We start from the raw sequence: 27,987 nt of genomic DNA, 5'->3' as shown, positions 1-27,987 counted from the left end.
TCCAGATCGCTGGCTATCGTCCATTTGAAGCGTGCACTCAAGATCGCGAATCATAGGCTGAAGAGTGATTTTGGTAACCCTGCAATCTGTACACGTTTCGAGGTTATTTTGATTCACCCGGACATATTCATTGTTGGTTGTGCAACATGTAGGGTCTTGAAATGGGGATCAGCAGGACAGAAGTGAACTTGAGGAGGTTACTTGTAGCTGCACCTAAGCAAGACAATCAAGTGAAACTTACTAATGTATGTCTTCTCTCTGAAACCAGGCCAGTCATTGTTCTCTGTCTTTATCCGTTATCAATTGAGCACACTTTGTTTTTGGTGTTTTTGTCACGAATGAATTCCGACAAGTAATCTGCTCTGATGGGTCTGCATTACGAGGGTGTGGAGACTAAGCTAACTAGGAGAGAAAACCCAAGGTAAATTGGGCAATCAAAGATGGAGAAAAGATTAGTTGACTGGACTTGGTCGGAACTAACATAGTTCCTCTTGAGAAAACAAACTTTGTTTTGGAAAGGAAAAAGTTATGACTCTTGAGGATAGGAGCTAGCCTAAATTAAAAGTTAGGCGACTTACATGAAACCATTAGTGTTTGATGATTCCAAACAAGAAGGTTGTTACTTGGATGAAGCGAGTGAAGGTTCTTTGAACAAGTTCTCGATACAAAGTCTGGTGACTTTTATTGTGACTGTTGGAAATGACCAACATGAATCTCTTTGTTTGTAGCCATATCTATTACTTTGTACTTCTGTAGGTTTTTTTTTTTTTGCCATCCTAATCAATGATTGCTTCATTTGACCATAGTGGGCGCAGGATCCTTTTGGTAACACCAAAGGGTGTAACTGTATGTTGCCTCTGCCAAACGTAAAAGGAAAACTAAGTGAGATTACTAAATTGAAATATATTGAAGTTCCAAACATGTGCTAAATCTGGAAATTAACGGCCAGTTCCGGGACTTACTGCAATTCACCTCTATGAACTTAATCTCCCAGGAGATGATTAGTTTAGGGCGACTTAGTAGCCTTTGCAAAAGTTAGTCTAATGTATGTTCGTTCAGGTGTGCTTTGTTGTTATCTAGTTAGCGACTCTTTCAGTTCTGCTCCTTATTGTTCTTTGAAGTGCTAAATGCATCTCTTTACTTTTACTATGCTGTTGTCATGTTGGCTTTGTAGTATGTTGCTACCTTAAGAGAACAACTGGAGCAGCTGGCTGATGAGAGAACCTCGGATGGGTTACCAAGGTCCTTCACATGTCTTTTGGAACTCTCTGGCATTTACTGCTGTTATTGAATGAGATGAGCATTTCATCTTGGATTTTTCATTTTGGTAAATCAGACTGCTTTTTGGACATTTTTCTATGTGTTTTCTGGTTATGGACCCTCTGGCATGGTTTTGTTGGCTGGATCGAGACTGCGTGTTGTTGCCTCTTCTTATAGTCATTTAGTAGGACTGCTTACATTATAACCCAGCATGAAGAAGACTTTTTCATAGACCGTTTAACCAATTAAATATTGCAAGCTATTCTGATATTTTTTGTTGATTCCCCTGTTTTGTAAAGTGGCTAGTCGTGCATTTTTGTGTGAGAGAGAGGGGGGGATCGATTTACTAGGTTCTGGACCTATCTGTTAGCCGGACATTGTGAATAGGTGAGTTATGACCTTCCATTGTTTTTGTAGCTTGTGGAAATCTTTTTAGCTGTTAGTCCAAATCTTATTTTCGTTATCATGGTGGAATTCAGTGATGTGATTAATCTTGTGGTTTTATTTTTGGTCAGAGATTAATGTTGTAGTTTAGAATAAGTTTCTTGGGTGTTATATAGACGTGGCCGGCTCCTCGAAACCGCCGGTTTCGGTTCGAGAACCAGCGGTTCCGATTTCGGTTTCCGGGCCGGTTTCGGTTTCGGTTTCGGTTTCGGTTTCGGTTTCGGTTTCGGTTCCGATTATGTTTTTTAAATTTAAATTTTAAAATAATAAATAATGAAATAAACATAATAAATTATAAATTATAATCAAATTGTACATTATAATAAAATTTGGGAAAAAAAAAGAAAGATGAGGAATGGGCTTGAACTTAATAAATTATCATTAAGCGCCTACATATCTTCTTGAGGATAGAAGAATCAAAGTTTATGTAGTTCTTTTACCTTTGATAATCCCAACTTACCTTATAGTCAATCGTCGCTATTATACATGGCAATTCGGAACCGGGGCCCCAGAACCGGCCCGTTGATCGGACCCACGGTTCCGACCTAGAACCGGAACCGGCCTTCAAGGGCCGGTTTCGGTTTCACAATCGTCGGAACCCGGCCGGAACCGCCAGTTCGGACCCGTAAAAAGAATAAAAATAAAAAGGGGGCCAACAAAGGAAGCGGAGACAAGCCTAAATCTAGAAGCAAGTATGCTAATCCCATATGGCCTATCTCGGAGTGACTCTGAGGGATCCGCCTTTTAGCTTCTAAATTTATTCTTGAAGCTCAACCTTTAACGCATAAGATATTTCTGATCCACGGGTTCCATATATGCATTCTTGGGAGGAGGAATGTGCAAGTATGGGAAGAATGCATCAAAGTGGCAAGTGGCGAGCATACTGAACCAAATCGTACCGCTAAATTAACAAAAAGAATATGACTCTTGAAATACTGCTTGAAGAGAAGAAGAAAGAGATTTAGTGTTTCATGGTTTTTGAAATCACTCTGATATTGCTGCAGACAAGCTTTGAACAAGTAAGCTCTGTCTAGCATATTACATGAGGTGGCCTTTTATAGGCGATTTTACAAACACTTTGGATTCTCAATAATTGAGATCCATTGGCGTAAACGAGTGGTTGTAACCACGATAATGACAAATAACTTTGACAAACAACTATTACAACCACTTTTGACCACACTTGGTCAATTATTTCAACACATATTTTCAACAAGATAAAGAGGCCGGCACGACATATTATCATGAGGGATAATAATTTGCATCATCGTTGTCCGAGCTGTCGGGGCCGTCTTTTTGTCGCTTGAATGCTCTCAATAATTGAGCTTCTTCGTATTCTGATATCGGTTTGTCGGTTTCTGGGTCATGGGGAATGCCGTTGGTCGGGGAGGGGATATCTCTTGAACATGATGAGATATCCGGACTGGGTAGGTCATATGGGTCCCGTGACAATGGTCCATCTCATGGATCTTGCGAATCTTGCAAATCCACATTTATAGAGGAATCTGGTTGGTTTCTCTAGAATTCTTCAAGGGCTTGAAAGGTGCTGGGGTGTGTGCTGGGTTTATCCCATGAACAACCGGTTGAGTATGGCCATACTTATGGGGGAATGACTTTGTTTGACTGGCACAAAATCCTCTCAAGTTCTTTATATTCATAAGGAAATTCTATGATTGTTTTTGGAAACGTCTCGATGAATCTGGGCTTTCGCACAAAATCCTTTGAAGTTCCTTATACAACTTGAAAAGTATCCATCTCGATCTGGTTCTCCTCCATACAATTCTCTTTTCCATGAATTCTTTCCATCCCAAACCATTCCAGAATCTCTAGCCACTCCGGTCTTCTTAGGATATTTCTCTTTTTTTGCTACTCTTGCATCCGCACAATCTTTTCCTAAGACAAAAGTCTTGGCCCTTAGAGCAGAGTTGCAAGAAATCGAAAAAGAGAAACAAAAAAGAAAATCTCCTCTACCTACTCCTTCTACACTCCCAAAACTTGAAGAATCACCTCTTGATTCCCCCAGGCCCATTCTTACATGGTATCTAATCCTTTAGAAAGCTTTTTGAGACAACAAATTCCTTCTATATCTGCTATCAATCCAAAAGACCCTCAAGAGTCGTCCGACTCTGATTCAGCTTCAGAATCTTTAAACACCGATCTTGTTTCATCGCCTTCATCCGAAACTTCCCTTGACAAGAATCGACCGATTGCTGAAATTATGATGGCCGATTCCACGGAACCCAAGGAAGAAGAAGTAGAACCCCGGATAGCCATGCCCTCAAAAAATCAGCCATCGTCGGGTTCCAGAACCTTCTTCACCTTTGATGACCTTCCATTTTATAAATGGCCCGACAGACTCCGGGAATTCCATGCATGGATGATTGCCAGAAACTTAAGAGAGCATAATACTTATGAAGTGCTTCTTGAGTTTACCGTGAGCTCACGGGAACAATGAAAGATTGGTGGAATCTTGGTTCCGAGCAAGACCAAATATCTTTTCTTATGATGAATTTTAACCAAGCCATTCATATTATCCATACCTATTTCATTGGCCTACCTGGCAATACCAAAGAGCTCAAGAAGAAAGAATTTTTTGAGCGAAAATGTCGTTCCACTTCCAAAAAAGACCTTGATCGTCACTTTCGTGAAATGATCAAACTTTTTTATCACCTTAGTGCAGACGCAAACCTCAAACCCGTATTCATGGCTTCCATTCCTAAAGAAATTGCGGACGGGGCAGAAAAGGTTCCGCAAACCCGCAATAAGACTGTTGTAGACGTCACTATGGGTGAAATACAGCAAGCAATCCATCTTGTTATTGAAGAAAATTGCCATAGAAGGAAACTTTTCCAGTGGTTCCTTCATGAAAATCACAATCCGGATAGGAATTGTGACAAGTCATACTTGAAGATAAAGTGCCCAAAGGATTGTGATGACCCATCTTGCCATAACAAGAAGTCCCATTTCAAGAAGGAAACCAAGAAGGTTTCCTTTGGAAAAAGAAGAAGAAGCAAAGGGAAATGGAAATTTCTACGCAAGAAGTCCTGCTCCTTTGTGACAAGGGGAAAGTACAAATCCGATCGGTGCTACATTTGCAACAAAAAAGGACACTTTGCAAAGAAATGTTCTCGGGCCAAGCACTAGGGAAGCTACATGATTCGGAAGATCTCGAAGACTACTGGAATCTCCCTCGGTGATGAGAATGTTGAGTCGGTCTTCTCGATCGAAGATGAACTTTCATCTAAGACTCTTTGTGCTATAAAAGCCTACTCATATGATTTTAAAGGCGATGATAGCCCAAGAGACATCTTTGCTATTTTTCCTAACTTTGTTTTAGATTCCTTCCATATCAAACCCTCTGTTTTCTACTCACCTTATATTCTAGTCCAAATCTTTCTTCCCGATCAAGAAAATCACATCCAAGTGATTGCTCTTATAGACACTGGAGTCGCTGCATCTCTCATGGATATCAAAGTCCTCTCGGAAGAATATTGGATACCATACACCAGGTATTTCAGCTATGCTTTTGGTGACACTTTCACCACTAAAGTCCGCAGTAAGCCAATCACTCTCCAACTTTTTCCCCAGTGTTCAATCACCACAAAAATTCTTGGTTGTCCTTCTCATGATAAGGATCTCATCATCGGTTGGGACATCCTAGCCCAACTTTCACAGCTCAAAATTCGGTCCGATGGAATCAAATTTAAAGATCATTTCAAAGAGCTCGTAGACATTCAATGACTCTTTATCATTCAACTTGAAATTCTTGATCCCATCACCTAGACACTTTTGTCCTGTTGTGCAGATTCCCACTCCCAATTTGTCCAGAATTGTCCTCACCCCCTTTGGACGAATTTAAACTTTTTTTATTCGTCTTCTATTTAAGAAAAATGAAAATGTGAATCCCACAAAAGCTAGTCATTCTGGGATGAATCCGGACCACCTTGCTCTGGCTCAAAAGGAATGTTCTGAACTACACTCTCCTAAGGACTCATTGAGCCATCCGACTCACAATGGGCATGCGAAGCTTTCTATATCAACAACAGAGCTAAATAGAATCGTGGCAAACTCGGACTAATAATAAATTATCAGCCCCTGAATCGGTTTCTTTAGGATGATAAATTCTCATTGCCACACAAAAATTCTTTGTTTTCCGGTCTAGCCCAAGCCAGGATTTATTCGAAATTCGACCTCAAAGCGGGATTTTGGCAATTGGGTATCGACCTAGAAGATAGGCCAAAAACCGGATTCTATATTCCAAACCAACATTACCAATGGAAAGTTCTTCCTTTCGGACTCAAAACAGCCCATTCACTGTTTCAAAAGGCCATGTGCAGAATCTTTCAGCTTGTACTGCCAAATGCCCGGATCTACATTGATGACGTCCTTCTCTATTCGGTTGATGAAAAATCTCATTGTAGACTCCTTACTCGGTTCGTCGAGATTGTCAAGAAATTTGGCATCATGCTTTCCCAGAAGAAAATGATCGTGGCCCAAAAGGAAATAGAATTTCTTGGCATGCACCTCAAAGAAGGAACCTACTGCCTAGGATCCCATGTTGCGGAAGATTTGCAAAGATTTCCGGACGGTGATCTCACGATCAATCAGGTACAAGCCTTCCTTGGAATTGTGAACTACCTAAGAGACTTTGTACCAAAGGTTTCAAAGGTATTGCATCCTCTCCAAAAAATGTTGAAGAAAAAGACCCCACCGTGGGGACCAAAGCGGACAAAGACAGTTAAGTATCTCAAAGATATCCTTCAGCATCTACCTCCTCTGCAAATTCCCTCCACAGGCAAAAGAATCTTGCGGACAGATGCCAACGACAAATATTGGGCAGCCACTCTCCTTGAAGAACTCGATGGTAAGCGGAAAATCTATGCTTATAAGAGCTGTCGATTCAAGAATGCAGAAATGCATTATCACTCCACCTTCAAAGAAATCCTAGCAAGAAAATATGGAGTTAAAAAATTCGAATTCCATCTCATCGGCTACCATTTTCTTGTGGAAATGGATATGTCTTCCTTCTCTCAAATGTTGAAGTTCAAACAAAAGCAAATTCTTCACCCTCGGCTTTTGAGATGGTCCGAATGATTTTCAAAATACTCTTTCGAGGCCAAACACATTTCAGGAAAGAAAATTGTTCTTGCGCATTTCTTCTCCGGACCCAAAGAACCAATTTCCTCTATTAACATGTACATTCGAAAACAAGTCTCAGATAGTACTTTCCGTACGGTTAATATGAGAGAACATCAATGGCCTTCACACCAATACCCTCCCGATGTCCCCGGTCCGATCCAGCATAATTATTTCTCTGTAAACCTTCATCATCGGCTTTGGCATTATCATTACCATATCTTTTTAGATTATGGTGCTTTAATGTTAAAACCCGGATTGAATTATGAATATCCTTTCATTCAACCTCTCTGTTGGTCTCCGGATGAAACATTTCCAAAAGAACTTAAGTGGATGTTTTGGTGTATGTTTAATCAGTATCATGTTGCTATTGAATTTCCAATAGATAAAAGCATTAAAGTTTTATCCCAAGCCCTTTTTGGGGATTACGGAACTCATGATCAGAGATACTTGATGGACATCATCACATGGTTCCAGCCTCTCCAAGCATGGAATAACCTTTCCAAAATGCAATGCAGAGTTGGAAGACCGGAACTGGAAAGACACACAATAGTAATTTTCCACGGCCATTGGTCTTTTACGGGACCCACGGGAGATAGACGAACGGATGGAGCTCAAGTTGGCACTACGACCTTTAAGCCGAGACCTCCCCGAGCGAAAGCCCAGATTCATCAAATGTTTCCAAAAACAATCACGTAACTTCCTTATATTCAACTTCGGAGGATTTTGTGCCGGTCAAACAAAGTCATTCCCCCAGAAGTAGGCTATACTCAACCGATTGTTCATGGGATAAACCCAACAAACACCCCAGCACCTTTCAAGCCCTTGAAGAATTCCACGGGAACCAACTAGATTCCTCTATGAATGTGGATTTGCAAGATTCGCAAGATCCATGGTTGGACCATTGTCACAGGACCCATATGACCTACCACGGCCAGTCATACCCAGTCAAGATATCCCATCCAACTCAAGAGATATCCCATCTAGCACCAATGGCATTCCCCATGACCCGGAAGCCGACTGATTGATATCGGAATACAAAGAAGCTCAATTATTGAGAGCATTCAAGCGAAAAAAAGACGGTCCAGGCAGCTTAGACAACGATGATGCGAATTATTATCCTTTGCGATAATATGTCGTGTCGACCTCCTTATCCCGTTGAAAATGTGTGTGAAATAATTGACCAAGTGTGGGGCAAAAATGGTTGTAATAGTTGTTAATTATTGTCATAGTCGTCAGAAGTCAATAATAGTTGTTTGTCAGAGTTGTTTGTCATTATCGTAGTTACAACCACTCGTTTACGCCAATAGATCTCAATTATTGAGAATCCAAAGTGTTTGTAAAATCGTCTATAAAAGGCCACCTCATGTAATATGCTAGGCTGAGTTTGCTTGTTTAAAGCTTGCTCGCAACAATATCATAGTGATTTCAAAAACCATGAAATACTAAATCTCTTTCTTCTTCTCTTTAAGCGGTATTTCAAGAGTCATATTCTTTTTGTTAATTTAGCGGTACGATTTGGTTCAGTATGCTCTCCACTTGCCACTTTGATGCATTTTTTCCACACTTGCACGTTGCACCGACCAAACCAGAGGTCGTAAAATTCACCTAGAATCCTCCTCCCAAGATCGCATCTGTGGAACTTGTGGATCAGAAATATCCGATGTGTTAAGGGTGAAGTTTTAAGAATAAATTTAGAAGCTAAAAGGAAGATCCCTCGAGTTGCCCTGTAGATAAGCCATATAGGATTAGCATACTTGCTTCTAGATGAAAAATTGCAACGGTCAAAATTTTGGTCGTTGCAAATTTTAACCCCCCCTCCAAATTTTTTATTTTAAAGTTAAATAACTATTACTTTCTTTATAAATACATATCCTCCTCTTTTCATTTTTCTAACAAATCCTCCGAACAATTCTTTTAATTCTCTCAAATTCTCTCAATCCGCTCAATTCTCTCAATCCCGCCTCAATTCTCTCAATCGGATTTCCGATCAATTCTCTCAAAAATGGCAAGTGGAACCGGAAATGCTGGAAATGACAAGATGACGATGGGAGATTCCGAGTATCCTATTCCTGGATATGATCCTCGTGAGTATACATATTGGGAAGACGACGATAATATCAACATTCCTATTCCGAATGTCGAGCATATCCTAACACAAGAAAGCCTTTATCTTCCTACCGGTGTCGAAGAAACATCGACAACAAATGAGCGAGAAACGGAAAGGCCGAGAGAGTACGTCTGACTTGTGGGCGCACTTCGACAAGGTATATGATGAAAACAAAGGTAAGTATAATATAAATTGTAAATATTGTTCACAAACATATAAATTTACCAAAGGAGATGGCTACGGAATATTCCATCGGCATCTGACGAAAAAACATCCAACGCAAGCGGGGATTGTTTTAGCCTCTACTTCTCTATTACAATGGTTGGTTAAGTATGCTCTCCACTTGCCGCGAATTCCATGCTCTCAGAAAGTTTGTTAGATCTGATATTGGGTAGAAGCGTGCGTAGAGTCCGTGAGGGCCTCTTTCCACTTGTTGATTAGCTTTGCAAGTGAGCGCTGGATCTATCCAATATTCTAATCGGGATAAACATATAGTGGTAATGGATAGTGGATCCTGTGGATCAGAAATCGAGATGTCTTAAAAGATTAGTTCCAAGAGCGAGATCCGGAAACTAACAGGCGATCCCTTGAGTGGCCAAAAAAGAGCGGAAGCAAGAACTTAATCTGAAACAAGTATGCTATCCCACACGGGCTCTCCGGTCACTCAAGGGACTGTCTGTTAGTTTCTAGATCTCGCTCTTGGAACTAATCCTTTAAGACATCTAGATTTCTGATCCACATGATCCACTATCCATTACCACCATATGTTTATCCCGATCGAAATATTGGATAGATCCAGCGCTCACTTGCGAAGCTAATCAACAAGTGGAGAGAGGCCCCGCCGAACTCTACGCATGCTTTTACCCAATATCAAATCTAATAAACTTTCTAAGAGCATGAAATTCGTGGCAAATGGAGAGCATACTTAACCAACCATTGTAATAGAAAAGTAGAGACATTTTAGCGCAGAAGAATCTGCTCGAATAGAAAAGAGAAAATTTTTAGAAACTCATGAAGCAAACTCTTACTTGGATTTCACAAAGGAAGCCAAGTCTGGCTCTTATAAGAAGTAAACATGCATTTTATAGGCGAGCAAACAAAGGAACCTCTATAATTGAGGTCCGACAAGCGGGTACAATAATTTACAACAAACTTTGACTTCTGAGGGAGTCATTGTTGCAAATAAGCAAACACAACCTCTGCTGCCTTTCTTGACTTTTTACAAAGAGGAGCGGGTGGAGCTGGAAAATACACGCCTTCTTGGACTCTTTACAACGATGTCTGACGGATTGGAGCGGGTGGACTTATCGTCTTCAGTCTGGGTCGGGATGATAATTGGCGTAATCCGAGTCGGAGCAGTCTGGTCCGTCACGTACATTAGAGGGGCCGTCCTTTTGACTTCCGTAAGCTCGCAATAATTGTTCTTTTTCATAATCCGAGATGATTTGGTCCAAGTGTGGATCATGAGGAATGCCCGGCGTGTCTCTGGATGATGAAGGGATATCGGGCATGACGGGTTGTGGGTAGCAGTATGGATCTTGTGATAGCTGTCCCCCCATGGATCAAAGGATTGGGTATACGTATCCATGGATGAGTTTTTGGTTGATTGCTGTTGTACTCTCGAAGGGCTTCGAATACATGAGGGTGAGTCTTGGGAGTATCCCAAGAGGAGCTTACCGTGTTATAAGGCCATATCTCGGGTGGTATAACCTTATTTTCTTGACAGAGGATTCGCTGGAGTTTTACGTATTCATGAGGAATGTCGAATACGGTTCTGGAGTACGTCTTGTGAATCTTGAAGACTTGATCTTGGAGTTCAGGCTTGAAGGTGGTAGTGCCAATTTCTGCAGCATTAGATCTTTTATCTCCTGCGGGTCCAATGAATGACCAGGGATGGCGAAAGAGGACAACTGTGTGTCCGCACGGTTACGGTCGACCAACTTGTCTTTGGAGTATGAATAAGTGTTTCCATGCTTGAAGGGTTTGAAACCAAGTGAGGATATCAAGGAAGAATTTCTAAAGATGGTTACGATAATTTCCAAAAAAGGAGTCAAACAAAACCTTAATGATTTCGTCTAAGGGGAATTCTATAGCAACTTGGTAAAGATGGAACATGAACCAAAACATCCACTAAGATGGTCTTCTACAATCCCATTCCCTTCGGAATGGTATTGATATTTTAGTATTTGAAGATCCGTGATGAAGAGAAACTTTTATACACCATGGAAACTCGAGAAGTAAATATGATCACCCCGGTTCAACATCGGTCTCCACTCTCTCTTGCATCACCCCCGCAGTTACAAAAATCAACTCTTTCCAAAATCGACTATCTCTATGAGGTAGCCTTTTCTAAAGATAGCAAAATCTCTGAAACTCACCTTCCTCTTATCAATCCATATTCGACTTTTGCCAAACCCACTTCTTTTTCCCTCATTCGCTCCATCAAACACCTTATCCGACATACCCCCCGCTCTGTTAAAGAGTATGTCAAGTCCTCCAAGTTTGACTAGCATTATATTCTAGCTACGCAACAAGAACAGTTTGTTACGCTCTAAATTCCTCCCGAATTTCCACTCTAGTGGATCCAGCAAGGATTCACCCATCTTCACTCCAATTGCCCTCTCTTTTCATGGCGAAAGGTCACAGAGCGACTCTTTGAATACACGGTTCTTAGACTACCAGCATGCTTGTATTGGCACCATTCAGACCACTTTAAATGATGTGACAGTCTTTGTCACTTTGTTTCCGAACTTTAATATGGCACTTACAAACCCAGGACTACCGTCAGCCTTGAAAGTCCAATTGCAGATTACTGGAGCTCCTTAGACTCCAAACTCTTTGGCTGCTACACTCCATTACCAGATAGTTTACCGGGTCCAAAATCATGCCATCGATCTTAATCACCCTACTTGACATTATGCCCTTATCATCCTCCAACAAGGATTCACCCATCTTCACTTCGGAGCTATCGGACTTGCCCTCTCTTTTCATGGTCGTAAAGGTCTACCGCTTATAGCCAGAATTGCTCTTTTGGATACACGGTTCTTAGACTACCAGCATGCTTGTATTGGCACCATTCGGACCACTTTAAATGCTGAAATCTTTGTCACTTTGTTTCTGAACTTTAACATGGCACTTGCAGACCCAAGACTACCGTCGGCCTTGAAAGTCCAATTGCAGACTATGGGAGCTCCTCGGACTCCAAACTCTTTGGCTGCTACACTCCATTACCGGATGGTTTACCGGGTCCAAAATCATGCCATCGATCTTAATCACCCTACTTTAGATGATGCCCTTATCATCTCAATAGATCATGATCAGACATCCTGTGTCCATGTTCTCGGATAAATACCCAGAGAACAACTTATCAAACTCCTCCCGGATAGCTAGGTCACCAATTATGAAAAACTCCATCAGAATACAAGACCGGTTCAGTCTGCTGAATCTCGGTTCACCAAGAAGAAAGATGGTACTGTGACCATCAAGTTTGCAAAAGAAAAAGAGGATTCCTTGCCCCTTTTTCCTTCTTTCCCTACTATTCTCTGTTTCACCCCATGTCCATCCGAAACAGTAAGTATAGAAGATCCAGACCCAAAGAAATTTGTCCAGTCCTTTGGCCCCGATGGACAACCAATCCATGCTTTCAAAGACTCTTCAGGTCATTGTTTTTGGGATCCAGAATGTCCCTGTCCTTCTTGTATCTCTCCCGCTGAAGAAGACGACATGCCCTCTTCCAAGAAGAAAAAAGATCTCTTGTATCGGCGATACCTTGACGGTGATCCCACCATAGGTCCTCTTGGCGAAGATAGCGGAAACCGGCAATACCTTGTTCAATATGGTACTCCTCCAGTACCCCAAATTCCTTCTCCATCCTTTTGTAAGCTAGATCCGCCAAACTCTCCATCAACACCGCCTCAAAAACCCATTACCAGTCCTTTCTATAAATCCATCCAGAAATGGATCAAGAAAAATCCAACTTGCTCCATCGACCTTCCAAAGTCATACACATGTATTCTCGAACCATTTCCAAGCATCCGTATGTTTCAACCTGAAGATTTTCCTCCACTCCCGCCTAGAGACGAATCTCATTCTTCCACTTTGAATTTTCCTCCACTCGGAAAATTCTCTGACCCTCAAGAAAGGTATTACCATGCTCCTAAAATACCTGCACCAAGTGAAATTGACCCACATGGAAGAAAGAAAGGCCCAGCTCCATCCGAAACTGTCCTTAATTGGCGGACAGAAAATGCCTTGGCCCAGAATGTGGCCCTTGAGAAAGTTTCAACCCAAGTTGACCGAGTTGATCAAGCTTCCACACACATCCGTAAGATGCTTGCAGATTTTCGAAAGAGAGTCTACATGATGGAAAACCAACGGATCCATCACCATTATCTGGAAGACCAGACTCCTCAAATAGAGAAGCTAAAAAGACAGATCCTCATTTTCAAAAATCAGAAAGCTCAACTTGAGTATCGAACACCTTTCTCTTCTTTTACTCCTCTTGCTTCTTCATTCCCTTCCTACCCACATCATACTGCCCGTTCGTTACAAGCTTCTAGCCAAACTTCTTCATCTCCCTTCCAAGAAGTTCTTGAGACAGTACCTTCAGATTCGGGTATAAATGTACTCGCTCTTCGAGCCTGTCTCAAAACAATAAAGAAAGCTGAAGTTGAAGCTGAAAAAACAAACTTTCCAGAAACAACAACCTCTTCACCCTCGGTCTCCACTTTTCCTATCCCTCCTTCTGCACCACCAGAACCCCCTGACTCTCCCCTACACTCTCCTTCACGGAAATTACCTTCATTTATGGTCTCCAATCCCATTGAGAGTTTCCTAAGGAAACAAATCACATCCATCTCAACAGTTCAAACCATTGAACAAGATGATTTTTCCTCAACATCATCTGCACCTCCATCGGAGACATCTCCTTCTTTAGAATCCAGGGGCGATCCAGAACAAATTTCGAACCACATCCCAGCCATTATGATGGCCGCAGCGATTCCAAAAAGAAGAAGAAGAAGAAGAAATGGAATTTGCGGATCTCAAGCCCCCTCCAAATCCTAGATCATCATCTCACACAACCCACTCTTCATCAGACACATACTTCACTTTTGATGATGTTCCTTATCATCGTTGGCCTATGAAACTTCAAGAGTTCCATACATGGCTTGTAGCCAGAAACCTAGCGAAACGGAGCACTTATGAAGTTCTCCTAGAATTCACCAACAAGTTCATCGGAACCCCGAAAGACTGGTGGACCTCCATTTCAGAATAAGACCAAATTGCTTTCCTTTTAATGAATTTCAACCAGGCTATGTAGGTCATCCACCTGTATTTTGTTGGTCAACCCACCGGTGAAAAAGAACTCAAGAGAAAAGAGTTCTTTGAAAAAAAAAATGCTGCTCCACTTCCCGAAAAGATCTTGACAAACATTTCAAAGAGATGATCCGACTTTTTTATAATCTCGGAGCGGATATCAATCTCAAACCAATCTTTTTAGCCTCCATTCCTAAAGAGATTGCAGATGAAGTTGATAAACATCTTCAAAGGTCTCTCCTTGAATCTACACTCGGAGAAATACAGCAAAGTGTTCATATAGCCATTGAAGAAAAATTCGGAAGAAAAAGACAGTTTGACCGGTTCCTCAAAGAGAACCGCAGGTATGACAAGAACTGTGATAGACCAGAATGGAAGATTAAGTGCACCAGAGATTGCAATGATCCGTTTTGCTCGGGTCACAAGAAGAAATTCCATTTCCAGAAATTCTCGTTAGCAAGAAAACCTAGAGGCAGAAGCAAATGGAAATTTCTCAGAAAGAAATCCCATGATCATTCTCAAAAACACCGCAAAAGACCCAAGTCTGACGGATGTTATATACGCAACAAAAAAGGTCATTTTGCAAAGAAATGCCCCCAAGCAAAGAAGCAAGGCAACTACATGATCCGGAAGATCTCTCAAAATACTAGGATTTCTCTCGGTGATGAAGACGTTGAATCCATCTTCTCCATCGAAGCGGAACCTTCTCCCGATAGTTTGTGTGCCATTGAAACCTATACTTCGATTCAGGACTTTTCCCCGGAAAATATTCTCTCCTTCTTTCCTCTTGCTGATTCCTTCAAAATCCATTCCCCAACATTCCATCCCCCGTACTTCCCGAAGCAACTCCAACTTCCAGAAAACACCAAATCCATCCAAGTCATTGCCCTCATTGATATTGGCGCAGCCGCATCTCCGTTAGACACTAAAATCCTCCCGGAAGAATATTGGACACCATATACCAAGTATTTCCAATTAGCCTCGGGAGAAACTTTTACTACCAAACTGCGTAGTAAACCCCTTACCATCCATATTCTTCCTGGCTGTAAAATCACCACCCAAATCCTTGGATGTCCATCTCATGACAATGATCTCATCATTGGTTGGGATATTCTTTCTAAACTCCCACAGCTTCGAATTAACCCTAAGGGGTTAAAATTCCAAAAGAAGTTTCAAGAGTTCATCGAAATCCAAAGACTTTTTGTCATCCAACTAGAAATCCTTGATCCCATCTATCAATCTCTTCTCTCTCATTGTTCAGAATCTCACTAGCGGTTTGCTCGGATTTGCTCCAATCCTCTTTGGCAAAATCCCGACTTTTTTGTCCATATTCCTTTCCAGAAAAATGGAGAAATCAATCCTACCAAAGCAAGTCATTCGGGCATAAATCCGGATCACCTTGCTTTGGCACAAGCAGAATGTGCTCGGCTCCTTTCTCAAGGACTCATCGAGCCTTCTGACTCCCCTTGGGCATGTGAAGCCTTCTATATCAACAAAAGAGTAGAACAAAATTGTGGAAAGTTGCGTTTAGTCATAAATTACCAGCGTCTCAATCTGTTTATCCAAGATGACAAATTCCCATTGCCCCACAAGAACTCTTTGTTCTCTAGTCTTGCCCAGGCCAAGATCTATTCCAAATTCGATCTTAAGGCGGGATTCTGGCAAATAGGAATTCATCCCTCAGGCAGATTCAAAATTGGTTTCTGCATTCCTAACCAGCATTTCTAATGGAAAGTCCTTCCCTTTGGACTCAAAACTACTCCGTCCTTATTTCAAAAGGCTATGTGCAAAATTTTTCAACCTATCCTTGCCAATGCCCAAATCTACATTGACGATATCCTCCTGTTCTCCCATGATGAAAGCTCTCATGCAAAGCTTCTTCAATAATTTGCTGAAATTGTGCACACTCATGGCATCATGCTTTCCCATAAGAAAATGATCTTAGCTTAGCGGGAAATTGAATTTCTCGGCATGCGTTTGAAAAATGGTACCTATTGTCCAGGACCACACATTGCGGAAGATCTCCAGAAATTCCTAGATGAAAACCTCTCGATCCACCGGATCCAATCCTTTTTAGGAATTGTGAATTATCTCAGAGATTTCATCCCAAAGATTTCCCAGATCCTTTCTCCTCTGCAAAAAATATTGAAAAAGAACCCTCCTCCTTGGTCACAAAAACAAACCGCCTCCATCAAGATTCTAAAAGATACACTGCAAAATTTGCCTCCTCTTCAAATCCCTTCCATTGGAACCAGAATCCTCCCGATAGATGCCAATGACAAATCTTGGGCAGCCATCCTCCTTGAAAAAAATAAAGGTAAGCGAAGAATTTGTGCATACAAAAGTGGAAAGTTTTCAGCTGCAGAAATGCATTATCATTCCACATTCAAAGAAATTCTTGCAGTCAAAAATAGCATCAAAAAATTTGAATTTCATATCATTGGTCATCATTTTTTAGTCGAAATGGATATGTCCTCATTTCCTCAAATGCTCAAATTCAAGCAAAAACAAGTTCCTCATCCTCGGCTCTTGCGTTGGGCGAAATGGTTCTCCAAATACTCTTTCGATCCAAAACACATTTCTGGAAAGAAAAATATTTGAGCTGATTTCCTTTCACGGCCAAAAGAATCTTTCGAATCCATAAACATGTTCATTCGAAAAGCGTTTTCGAGTTCCTTCAAAACCCGGAATATGCGTGAACATCGGTGGCCATCACACCAGTATCCACATGATATTCCTCCATATCTTAAGCAAAATTCCCTCTCCGATCATTTTCACAGATTATTTTTGAATTATCATTATGTCATCTTCAAAGACTATGGTGGATTGTTTCTCAGACCAGGTCTCAATTATGATTACCCGTTCATACATCCACTAAGATGGTCTTCTACCATCATATTCCCTTCTGATCTAAAATGGATGTTTTGGTTCATGTTCCATCTTTATCAAGTTGCTATAGAATTCCCCTTAGACGAAATCATTAAGTTTTGTCTGACTCCCTTTTTGGAAATTATCAAAACCATCCTCAGAAATTCTTCCTTGATATTCTCACTTGGTTTCAACCCCTTCAAGCATGGAAACACTTATGCATACTCCAAAGACAAGTTGGTCGATCGAACCGGTGCGGATACACAGTTGTCCTCTTTCGCCATCCCTGGTCATTCACTGGACCCGCAGTAGATAAAAGATCCAATGTTGCAGAAACCGGCACTACCACCTTCAAGCCCGAACTCCAAGATCAAGTCTTCAAGATTCACAAGACGTACTCCAGAACCGTATTCGACATTCCTCATGAATACAGAGAACTCCAGCGAATCTTCTATCAAGAAAATAAGGTTATACCACATGAGATATGGCCTTATAATACAAGCAAGCTATTCTTGGGATACTCCCAAGACTCACCCTCATATATTCGAAGCCCTTCGAGAGTACAACAACAATCAACCAAGCTCCTCCATGGATACAGATACCCGGTCCTTTGATCCATGGGGCGGGCAACTGTCACAAGATCCATATAGCTACCCACAACCCGTCATGCCCGATGTCCCTTCATCATCCGGAGACACGCCAGGCATTCCTCATGATCCACACTTGGATCAAATCATCTCGAATTATGAAAAAGAACAATTATCCCGAGCTTACAGAAGTCAAAAGGACGGCCCCTCTAAAAGTAGTGACGGACCGGATAGCTCTGACTCGGATTACGCCAATTATCATCCCGACCCCGACAGAAGACGATAAGTCTACCCGCTCCAATCCATCAGACATCGTTGTAAAGAGTCCAAGAAGGCATGTATTTTCCAGCTCCACCTGCTCCTCTTTGTAAAAAGTCAAGAAAGGCAGCAGAGGTTGTGTTTGCTTATTTGCAACAATGACTCCCTCAGAAGTCAAAGTTTGTTGTAAATTATTGTACCAGCTTATCGGACCTCAATTATAGAGGTTCCTTTGTTTGCTCGCCTATAAAAGGCATGTTTACTTCTTGTAAGAGCCAGACTTGGCTTCCTTTGTGAAATCCAAGTAAGAGTTTGCTTCATGAGTTTCTAAAAACTTCCTTTGTGAAATCCAAGTAAGAGTTTGCTTCATGAGTTTCTAAAAACTTCCTCTTTTACGTTCGAGCAGATTTTTCTGCGCTAAAATGTCTCTACTTCTCTATTACAATGATTGGTTAAGTATGCTCTCCACTTGTCACGAATTCCATGCTCTCGGAAAGTTTATTAGATCCGATATTGGGTAAAAGCGTGTGTAGAGTTCGGCGGGGCCTCTCTCCACTTGTTGATTAGCTTCGCAAGTGAGCGTTGGATCTATCCAATATTCTGATCGGGATAAACATATGGTGGTAATGGATAGTGGATCATGTGGATCAGAAATCTAGATGTCTTAAAGGATTAGTTCCAAGAGCGAGATCCGGAAACTAACAAGCGATCCCTTGAGTGGCTAGAGAGCCCGTGTGGGATAGCATACTCATTTCAGATTAAGTTCTTGCTTCCGCTCCTTTTTAATAAATTTTCGGGTACGCCAATCCTAACACTCAGCCTTTATTCCGTTATACTGATGCATTTTATAAACAAACATTAGCTGAATATGTTGCCTTTGATCATGTTCCGTTTACTACTAGTGAATATTTTAATTTGAAATATTTGATAAATATTGCGTTGGTTTCGCAAACACCAACTATTCCGGAAACTACTCTTAAATGCGAACTTTTACATCTTTATAAAAAAACAAAAAAAATCTTTGGCAAAATTTTTTACGAAATTCAATGGACGTGCGCATTTAGGTAGCGATATTTGTAATGATCCTTGGCAAATTCATTCTTACATGGGTGTCACATGTCATTGGATAGGTGACGATCGAACCATTCAAAAAAGACTTATTGCATTTTGAGTTTTTGATAAAAAGCATTCAGCTCGTAATATTTATAGAATAATTAGACAAGTTTTAGAAGAATATAATTTGATAAATAAAGTATTTTCAATTACTTTTGATAATGCCGCCGCAAATACCGCTTTCATTTTCAATTTAGTAAATATTTGTAAATCTTTTTTTGACGGATAATTTTTTCACATTAGATGTGTTTGTCATGTTTTAAATTTTTGTGTACAAGATAGTTTACGAACTCTTGAGACTTCTCTCGCCCCAATAAAAGGTACAATTAAATTTTTATGGAGTCGTGTCCATTTTACGAAAGCATGTGAAATTTTTTATAAATAACATAGGAGAAAGACATAAAGATTTTTAAAAGATATTCCGACTTGTTGGAATTCTACCTACGAGTTGCTTCGTCAAACTTTTGATTACAAAGATTTATTATGTATGTTTATTTCGCAAAATATTCCCGAAATTACTTTACTTCCGCTACATTGGGATGCTTGCAAAATTTTTTTGAATTTTTAAAATTTTTTAATAATGATACTAATACTTTATATGGTATTTATTAGCTTACTACGCATTTTTTTAATATAGTGTTAATATTGGTGGTGCTTTTAGTAAATATGAAAAAGATACTAAATTAGCCCGAACTATTTTAGTAATGCGAGAAAAATGGTAGTATTATTATTTCAAAATTCCTCTTGTCTATTTAGTTGGTATTGTTTTTGATCCGCGTATTAAATTAGATGGTTTACTAGATTATCCGAATGTGTATTATTATGATTGTTTACGTTTGGAAGATACAATAGATATTTCAAATATACTAAGGAGAGGTTAAAGAATTTATAGTAGTATTATATGAAGAATTTTGTAGTAGATATGGTTTAAGTGATTGTGGATCTTTACAATCTATTGCCTCACGAAGCATAGCTAATGGTTTAGTCAGTAGAGGGTATGATATGCTCAAGAGTAGACAAAAAATAAAAATAAAAAGGGGTAATATGTTGTATTTATGAAATAGAAAAATATTTAACTACTCAATTTGAGTTTCATGATGCCGAACACGGTACTGATTTTCAAATCCTGGAGTAGTGGAAGAGTCACTTAATTGATTACCCAATTCTCGCCCTCATTGTTCGCGAGATATTAACAACCCCTTTTTTAACATTTGCGGTTGAATAAACATTTAGCTCTGGAGGATTAGTTTTGGACTTTCGTCATTCAAGATTAAGTCCGGAGTCTGTGGAAGTTTAATCTTGTGTCGACGATTGGACGAAGGCTAGATTTCGACACCAATAGCTAGATTGAGGATACGAATTCTTTAGTAATGATTGTGGAGATACTACCGGCACGGGTACCACAACGGGTAGCGACGATTAATGATGAGGCAAGTTTGGGTTATCAAAGGTAAAAAAACTACATGTGTTTTGATTCTTCTATCCTCAAGAAGATATGTAGGCGCTTAATGATAATTCATTAAGTTCAAGTCTAATCCTCCTCTCTTTTTTTTCTTCAAATTTTATTACAATGTACAATTTTATTATAATTTATAATTTATTATGTTTATTTCATTATTTATTATTTTAAAAATTAAATTTTTAAAAATGGAACATGAACCGGAACCGGCCCCTTCAAGGGCCGGTCCCCGGTTCCTAAACCGGACACGGCCACGTCTAATCGCTATCCGTTGTGGTATCCGTGCCGATGGTATCGGCATAATCCTCACTAAAGAATTCGTGTTCTCAATCCAGCTCTTGGTATCGAAATCTAACCCTCGTCCAATCGTCGATACAAACTTGACCTTCCACGGACTCCGGACTTAATTTTGAATGGCGAGAGTCCAAAACTAATCCTCCAACGCTAAATGCCTGTTCAACCGCAACTGTTGAAGAATGTGTTGTTAATATCTAGCGAGCGATGAAGGCGAGAACTGGGTAATCAATTGAGTGACTCTTCCACCACTCCAAGATTTAGAAATCTCTACTGTGTTTGGCATCACAAAACTCAAATTGAGTGGTTAAATATTTTTTTTAATTCAAAAATACTACCTGTTGCCCCATTTTGTTTTTTTTTTTTTTGTCTATTCTTGACCATATTGTACTCTCTACTAATTGAACCACCAACTTTGCTTCGTGAGGCAATAGATTGTAAAGATCCGCAATCACTTAAACTATATCTACTACAAAATTCTCCATATAATACTATTAGAGATTCTTTAACCTTTCCTTGTATATTTGAAATATATATTACATCTTCCAAATGTAAACAATCATAATAATACACATTCAAATAATCTAGTAAACCATCTAATTTAATAAGTGGATAAAAAACAATACCAATTGAATAGACAAGAGAAATTTTGAAATAATAATGCAACCATTTCGCATTACTAAAATAGTCCAAGCTAATTCAGTATCTTTTTCATACTCACTAAAAACACCATCATATTAACACTATTAAAAATAAATGTGTAATAGGATAATAAATACTAGAGAAAGTATTAGTAGTATCATTAAAAATTTTCAAATATTCTAAAATTTTTTTGCAAGCATCCCAATGTTGCTGAAGTAAAGTAATTTCGAGAATATTTTACGAAATAAACATGCATAATAAATCTTTGTAATTAAAATTTTGATGAAGCAACTCGTAGGTAGAATTCCAATGAGTTGGAATATCTTTTGAAAACCTTTTTGCCCTTCTCCTATGTTTACAAAATTTTCCTCATGCTTTCGTAAAATGGACATGATTATATAAAAATTTAATTGCACTCTTTATTGAGGCGAAAGAAGTCTCAAGTGTTCGTAAACTATTTTATACATATAAATTTAAAACATAGCAAGCACATCTAATGTGAAAAAATTGTCCGCCAAAAGAGATTTACAAATACTTTCTAAATCGGGAATGGAAGCGGTATTTGCGGCGGCATTATCAAAAGCAATTGAATATACTTTATTTATTAAATTATATTCTTCTAAAACTTGCCTAATTGTTTTATAAATATTATGAGTCGAATGCTTTTTATCAAAAACTCGAAATGCAATAAGTCTTTTTTGAATGGTCCAATCGTCATATATCCAATGATATGTGACACCCATATAATAATGAATTTGCCAATAATCACTCCAAATATCGCTACCTAAATGCACACGTCCATTGAATTCAGCAAAAAATTTTGCCAAAGTTTTTTTTTTGTTTTTTATAAAGATGTAAAAGTTCGCGTTTATGAGTAGATTTGAGAATAGTTGGTGCTTGCTGAACCAACGCATTATTTATCAAATATTTCAAATTAAAGTTTTCATCGGTAGTAAACGGAGCATGATTAATGACAACATATTCAGCTAATGTTTGTTTATAAAGTGCATTAGTGTAACGGAATAAAGGCTGAGTTTTAGGATTGGCGTATCCGAAAATTTATTGTTGCCTAGTGTCGATCCCCGCTTGCGTTGGATTTTTTTCGTCAGATGCCGACGGAATGTTCCGTAGCCGTTTCCTTTGGTAAATTTATATGTTTGCGAAAAATATTTACAATTTATATTATACTTACATTTGCTTTCATCATATACCTTGTCAAAATGCAGCCATAAGTCGGATGTACTCTCTCGACCCTTCCGTTCCGGCTCATTTGCCGTCGACGTTTCTTCGACACCGGTAGGAGAATGAAGACTTTCTTGTGTTGGGACGTGCTCAACGTTCGGAATGGGAACAACATTGATATTATCGTCGTCGCCTTCCCAATATGTATATTCACGAGGATCATATCCATGAATAGGATACTCGGAATCTCCCATCGCCATCTTGGCCTTTCTAGTATTTCTGCTTCCACTTGCCATTTTTGAGAGAATTGATCGGAAATCCAATTGAGGGAATTTGAGAGAATTGTTAAGAGGATTTGTGAGAAAAATGAACGGGGGAGGATATGTATTTATAGAGAAGGGGAGGGTTATTTAACTTTAAAAAAAAAAAAATTTGGGGGGGTAAAATTTGCAACGGCCCAAAGAGCCGTTTGGGGGGGGCGGCTCTTTCCCCCACTTTTATTTGTTTATTTATTTTTTACGGGTCGTCGATTCCAGGCCGGTTCTGACAATTGTGAAATCGGAACCGGTTCTGTTCCGGGTCGGAACCGTGGGCCCTGTCAACGGACCGATTCTAGGTCGGTTCCGATTTTGGGTCGGAACTACGGGCCCGGTGAACGGGCCGGTTCCGAGCAGGTGAACGGGCTGGTTTCGGGCTCTCGGTTCCGAATGGCCACGTCTAGTGTTATACGCAAGCTTAGGCTTGCATGTGTGCACATAAGCAAGCATGCCTTCACGGCTACATGCTTGAAAACTTTATGTCAGATGTCATTTGTTGCTTAGTAGTACATGTGACTATATGAAGGTTAGCGACGCTTTTGGAAGACATTAAAATGGAATTTAACCTTTTCTTTATTGTGTCTTTGGAGTGAACACACTCGAAGTTGAATCAGCACACGTCAGATTTGCTGCGTTTATAATTGCGTGGATTTGTTGGTGCAGAGTTCCAAAGGCAATGGTGATTGATTATTCTGAGAAGATTGAAGCAATTACTGCTAAGTTATCAGTTCCTTTGGTGAGTGCACATGACGTTTAGATTTTTGTGCTGGTTTCCTTCACGACAGCTGAGATTCGATTACTTATGGTTTTCTGCATGTCTCTGGGACATGTTTGGTTTGATCCATAGAGTTATACACGTTTTTTCTTCCTGCAATTGAAAATTGTTAGAAGTTGCTGTCTGCACTAATGTCTCCTCGATTGCTTTAAGTGCAAGTCTATAAGCTGAAAATAAATGGATGGATCAAATCTGCTTGTTCCCTTCCAGATACGAACATGGGTTTTGCAGTTCTCGATCATTTCATGGTTCTAGCAGCATCTGTTTGTGCTGTTGTGGATGGAACAGAATCCTACATTCTTTGAAGGCATAGGAATCCCCCATAAACTTCTGTTCAGAATGAGTTATACTTTCGAGCATCTGGCATACAGATCTAGAACAGTTCTGTGGGTTAGTCAGAGCTAAGACAGTCCTCTATTTTGTTATGGACTCGAAGCCCCTTAGGCTGCATTTGGCAGTCCGGATTTCAGTTCGAACAAGATAACAAAATATCATATCTGGTGTTTGACGACATCTTTTGGACTGGATAAATCCGGATATACCTGGACAAATGCCGGACAAGAAATCCGGGCTAGGGGGTGGGATAAACCCGGATTGGATGTATATTTTTAAATCACGTAACAATTTTCTTCCGACAATGGAGTGATGGAGCGACGTAACCGATTATCATTTTCTTCGACCACCGGTCACTCGTCATTGTTTCCGACCACCGCAGATCATTATCACTGTCAAGCAGATCGTACTTCGACGACTGAGGATGTCAATGAGAAGTTGTGTGTCACATGGCCATCACCATGGAAGAACTCGAATCTCATTCTTCGCATTGTCATCCACAACAAAGGTGTGTCCACCCTCATTACTCACTGCCCCAGTCCACAGGTGGATCTCCGTCTACCTCCTCTCCGCCCCTCACTACCCCAAGTCGTCGGCTTCAACATCCAGTGGCACTTGAGCTTCGTGTGTGGCGTCCACCTATCGCCACCCTTACATCGGCTGTCTCTCTACCAAATCATTGCGACCGCTACCTAGTCGGTAGCTTGACGACACCCTCGACGACTCGAGGCTCGTCTCAGAATTGCCTCTGATACGGTGAAGCTGAGTGAGAACTACGGTTTGGAGGTGGAGATGGCAGTGGATCTAGCGAACCTAGTGGTGAAGGAGATGAATCAGAGGGAGTTGAAAAGAACGGGTTTGAGATGCTGGTTTTTTGTTTTTTCTAGTTAGGGAGCTCAGTGGTGAGCTTTGAATATCGCAGGAGATTGCACTAGCAAGTGAGATTTTCAATATATTTTCCAAGATTTTTTTTCCTATCTTAGATTGCACTAAACATGTGATGGGATTTTCTACAAATTACTCTTGAAAAGGAATCTATAGATTCTCTCCCCATTGGTTGGACTGTAGGCGCGGTGATTTACTTCACGGGTAAGGTCTCTGGTTTAAGTCCCAAATGGCTCAGCTACGGGAAGTAAAAGAAAAGAAAAAAAATAGAAGAAGCATCTGACTCCTTCATGCATGCTCCACTTGGCTTGGGGGTATAGCTTAGTTGGTAGAGCTCCGCATGTGCAGTTGGGTCGTTGCGATTACGGGTTGGATGTTTAAGTGAGGATATTTAGAGGATTTCTAATCCCACTTTATCCTATCCAATTTCAATTCAAATCCGGATGAACAAACGCAACCTTAGTACCTTATTAGCTAGTTTTGTTTTGATCATTTAGGAAGACAAAATTGTGACAGACTTGATGGAGATGCATGAATTTCCCTCTAGTTCACAATGTTTGGTATTGTTTTTGATATTTTACATGTTCCCGACATTTTGCCATTTAATATAGTGAGCACCAAAAAAGCATTGGCTGGCGATGCTATGATTGGACCAAAGAGGTATTCTCAGAGGGAGGAAGGAGGAGAGATGGTTTTTAATTGCTGCTGCTAGCTGCAAAATTTTTAGCTTTACTTCTTGCAGGCGTCTATGATGTGCCTATGGAGGTTGTCCACTCACTTATCTAATCCTCTTTAAGTGCACCTTTTAATTGAAAAAGTTTGAGTTGCTTTCCGTTGGGTATGAGGTTTCACGATTCGGTACTCTGCTTGCTTTTCTCAGCTTGATGGGCAAGCGCCTCAGGAGCCCTTTCCAGGAAGAAGTTCTGAAGAAAGCCCTAAAAAAGAATCGGAAGATCCGGTTACCCCAAAATCAGGGTTAAGAAGGAGATTTGCGTAAGTGAATCTACTACAGTGATGGTGTATTTGCTTTATGTAACTCTTAATAGAGTGCCTTTTATCGTAATAATAAGTTATCTACATGAGGTATTACCAATTCGTGATTGTAATTTGTCAGATTCTTTAACAGGCTGACCTCAAGTACTGCAGATACAACTCAATCCCATAATGAAGTTGATACATCAGGACCTGTCAAACTAGATGCTGCAGCGCAAGCACACATTGAAAAGCACATGTATGTTTTATCTTTCTTGTTAATCAGTAATGTCAAATCGTCATGATTGTGTTATTACCAGACAACTTTATAGTTTGGGTTTTTCCCATACCCAAATCTACTGATTAGTTCATGCATTGCTTCTTGTCCATTTCGAAAATGTTTTCGTCCCTGAACACCTGATTATAGGGGCACTGTGAGAACTTAGAGAGGGGAAAAACTTGGTTGTTATCTGATGAAATAAAGGCTGGAATGTGAAGGATCTAACAATCTGGTCAGTTATGAAGATATGTTGAAATGATACACACTGAACAATAACTCAACAGTTGTTAGTATTATAGGTACGGGTTTGACTCCCGCGCTCAAAGAGGCAGAGCAAACGTCGGAGAGAGGAGAGTTAGAGATAGGACGGATAAAAAAAAAAAAAAAGAAGAAGGAAAAAACAATAACAACATTATAAAGTAGATTAAAATTTCAAGACTGGTGTCATGTAAAATTGAACATATGCTGTAAGACTAGTGTATGGCTCTTTATATGTTAGAAATAAGGTCAAATCACTTTTACCTTTCTTGGCCTTATAAGTTCGTGAGTTAAGATGCCCTCCTCAAGTGTGTCTAAGCTTCTTTTTTCTCCAAGCTAGTTTTTCACACCTTCCACATTGAACCTTCAGCTTGCTTTGTGGCTACTGCTTGAAAAATTTGGCCGATACTTCGTTATTATGATTGTCCTTCTTTAAGTATATTTAAGTAGATATTGTGATTGCACCTTTTCTTTTTCAACAGAAAGCTTCAAGAGGATCTGACAGATGAAATGGTTGGTTTGGCAAGGCAACTGAAAGAGAGTAGCCTCGTGATGAGTCAGTCCCTGCAAAATACAGAAAAAGTAAATCTTGATACCATGTTAGGTGTCTTTTAATATTCCTTTATCTTAATTTTTTTCGAAATGGCAGCCCCAAGATGTAACTTGAGCAATCTACTTCAATCTTGCAAGTCTGTTGCGATTAAAGCAACTCAACAACGTACTTAGTCTGACAAGATTCTTTTGGGTTGCATTGCAGATACTTGATTCAACGGAGAAAGCTGTCGAGCACAGCTTGGCAAGCACAAATCGGGTTAATGTTCGGGCAACAGAGATATATTCAGAAAGCTCCAAGACTACATGCTTTACTTGGCTTCTGATCTTCGCGATGACATGTATCTTTATGATGGTCGTGCTTTTGATTCGGATCACTTAAGACAATCCTACTTCAAGTTTTGTCAGTTGAGTTACAGTACTCCCATCATATGATGTTGTCGAAAACGTGATGGTGTAAATATGTATAGCTTAAACGTTCTTTTTTGCTAATTGACTTGTGATTGCGCTCTTCTAAGGTTCTTTAGACTCAGATAAACAGTGCTTATGACGCCCGCATTTCTGATGCACTCAATAGATAATGATGGACAGACCCCTGTTGATATATTCGAAAGAGTGTCTTTGTCTGTGCAGTTTTAGTGCGGCAATTGTTTCTTCAATTTTTGGATGTCGACTGTGATTATTTGTTTTCACTTGGCATCAGAACTAGCTAGCTATGCAGAGGGGAAGTAACTTCCATACTGAAAAACCCTATGCTAAACCTGACAAGTTGCAAGAAGCACTAAGAGAGCTGTCTAGGGTCGGAATGTCCTAGCAGAAGTGAATGCTGCTTGGGCATAAGGAACCTTTTTTCACGCAAAGAATGCCGACAGAATTATTAGGTACTGTTCGAGTTATAGATGGATCAATTCGATTCCGACAAGTAGGGTGCTCCAGGGTTGGAACT

At 40.1% G+C, this 27,987-nt stretch overlaps 1 protein-coding gene across 5 annotated transcripts; it reads left to right on the top strand.

The window, feature by feature from the left end:
* The first annotated feature begins 7 nt into the window (after positions 1-7).
* On the top strand, positions 8-27,553 carry LOC115751643. Of its 5 annotated transcripts, none has more exons than XM_048274487.1 (7): positions 8-59; positions 144-245; positions 23,650-23,722; positions 25,860-25,972; positions 26,094-26,210; positions 26,972-27,088; positions 27,196-27,300. In XM_048274487.1, exons 3-7 carry the CDS (start codon positions 23,663-23,665, stop codon positions 27,218-27,220), a joined length of 432 nt encoding a protein of 143 aa, XP_048130444.1. In that variant the 5' UTR covers positions 8-59; positions 144-245; positions 23,650-23,662; the 3' UTR covers positions 27,221-27,300. The 5 variants fall into 5 exon arrangements, with proteins under 5 accessions (XP_048130444.1, XP_030545447.1, XP_030545448.1 ...); XM_030689587.2 differs by having other exon boundaries at positions 12-59; positions 26,972-27,071; positions 27,247-27,553; XM_030689588.2 differs by having other exon boundaries at positions 13-59; positions 26,106-26,210; positions 26,972-27,071; positions 27,247-27,553.
* Positions 27,554-27,987: the final 434 nt, after the last annotated feature.

The sequence above is a fragment of the Rhodamnia argentea genome, chromosome 2 (assembly GCF_020921035.1).
Source record: "Rhodamnia argentea isolate NSW1041297 chromosome 2, ASM2092103v1, whole genome shotgun sequence".
Taxonomy (NCBI): Eukaryota; Viridiplantae; Streptophyta; class Magnoliopsida; order Myrtales; family Myrtaceae; genus Rhodamnia; species Rhodamnia argentea.
This window is presented reverse-complemented; position numbering and strand designations above follow the sequence as displayed.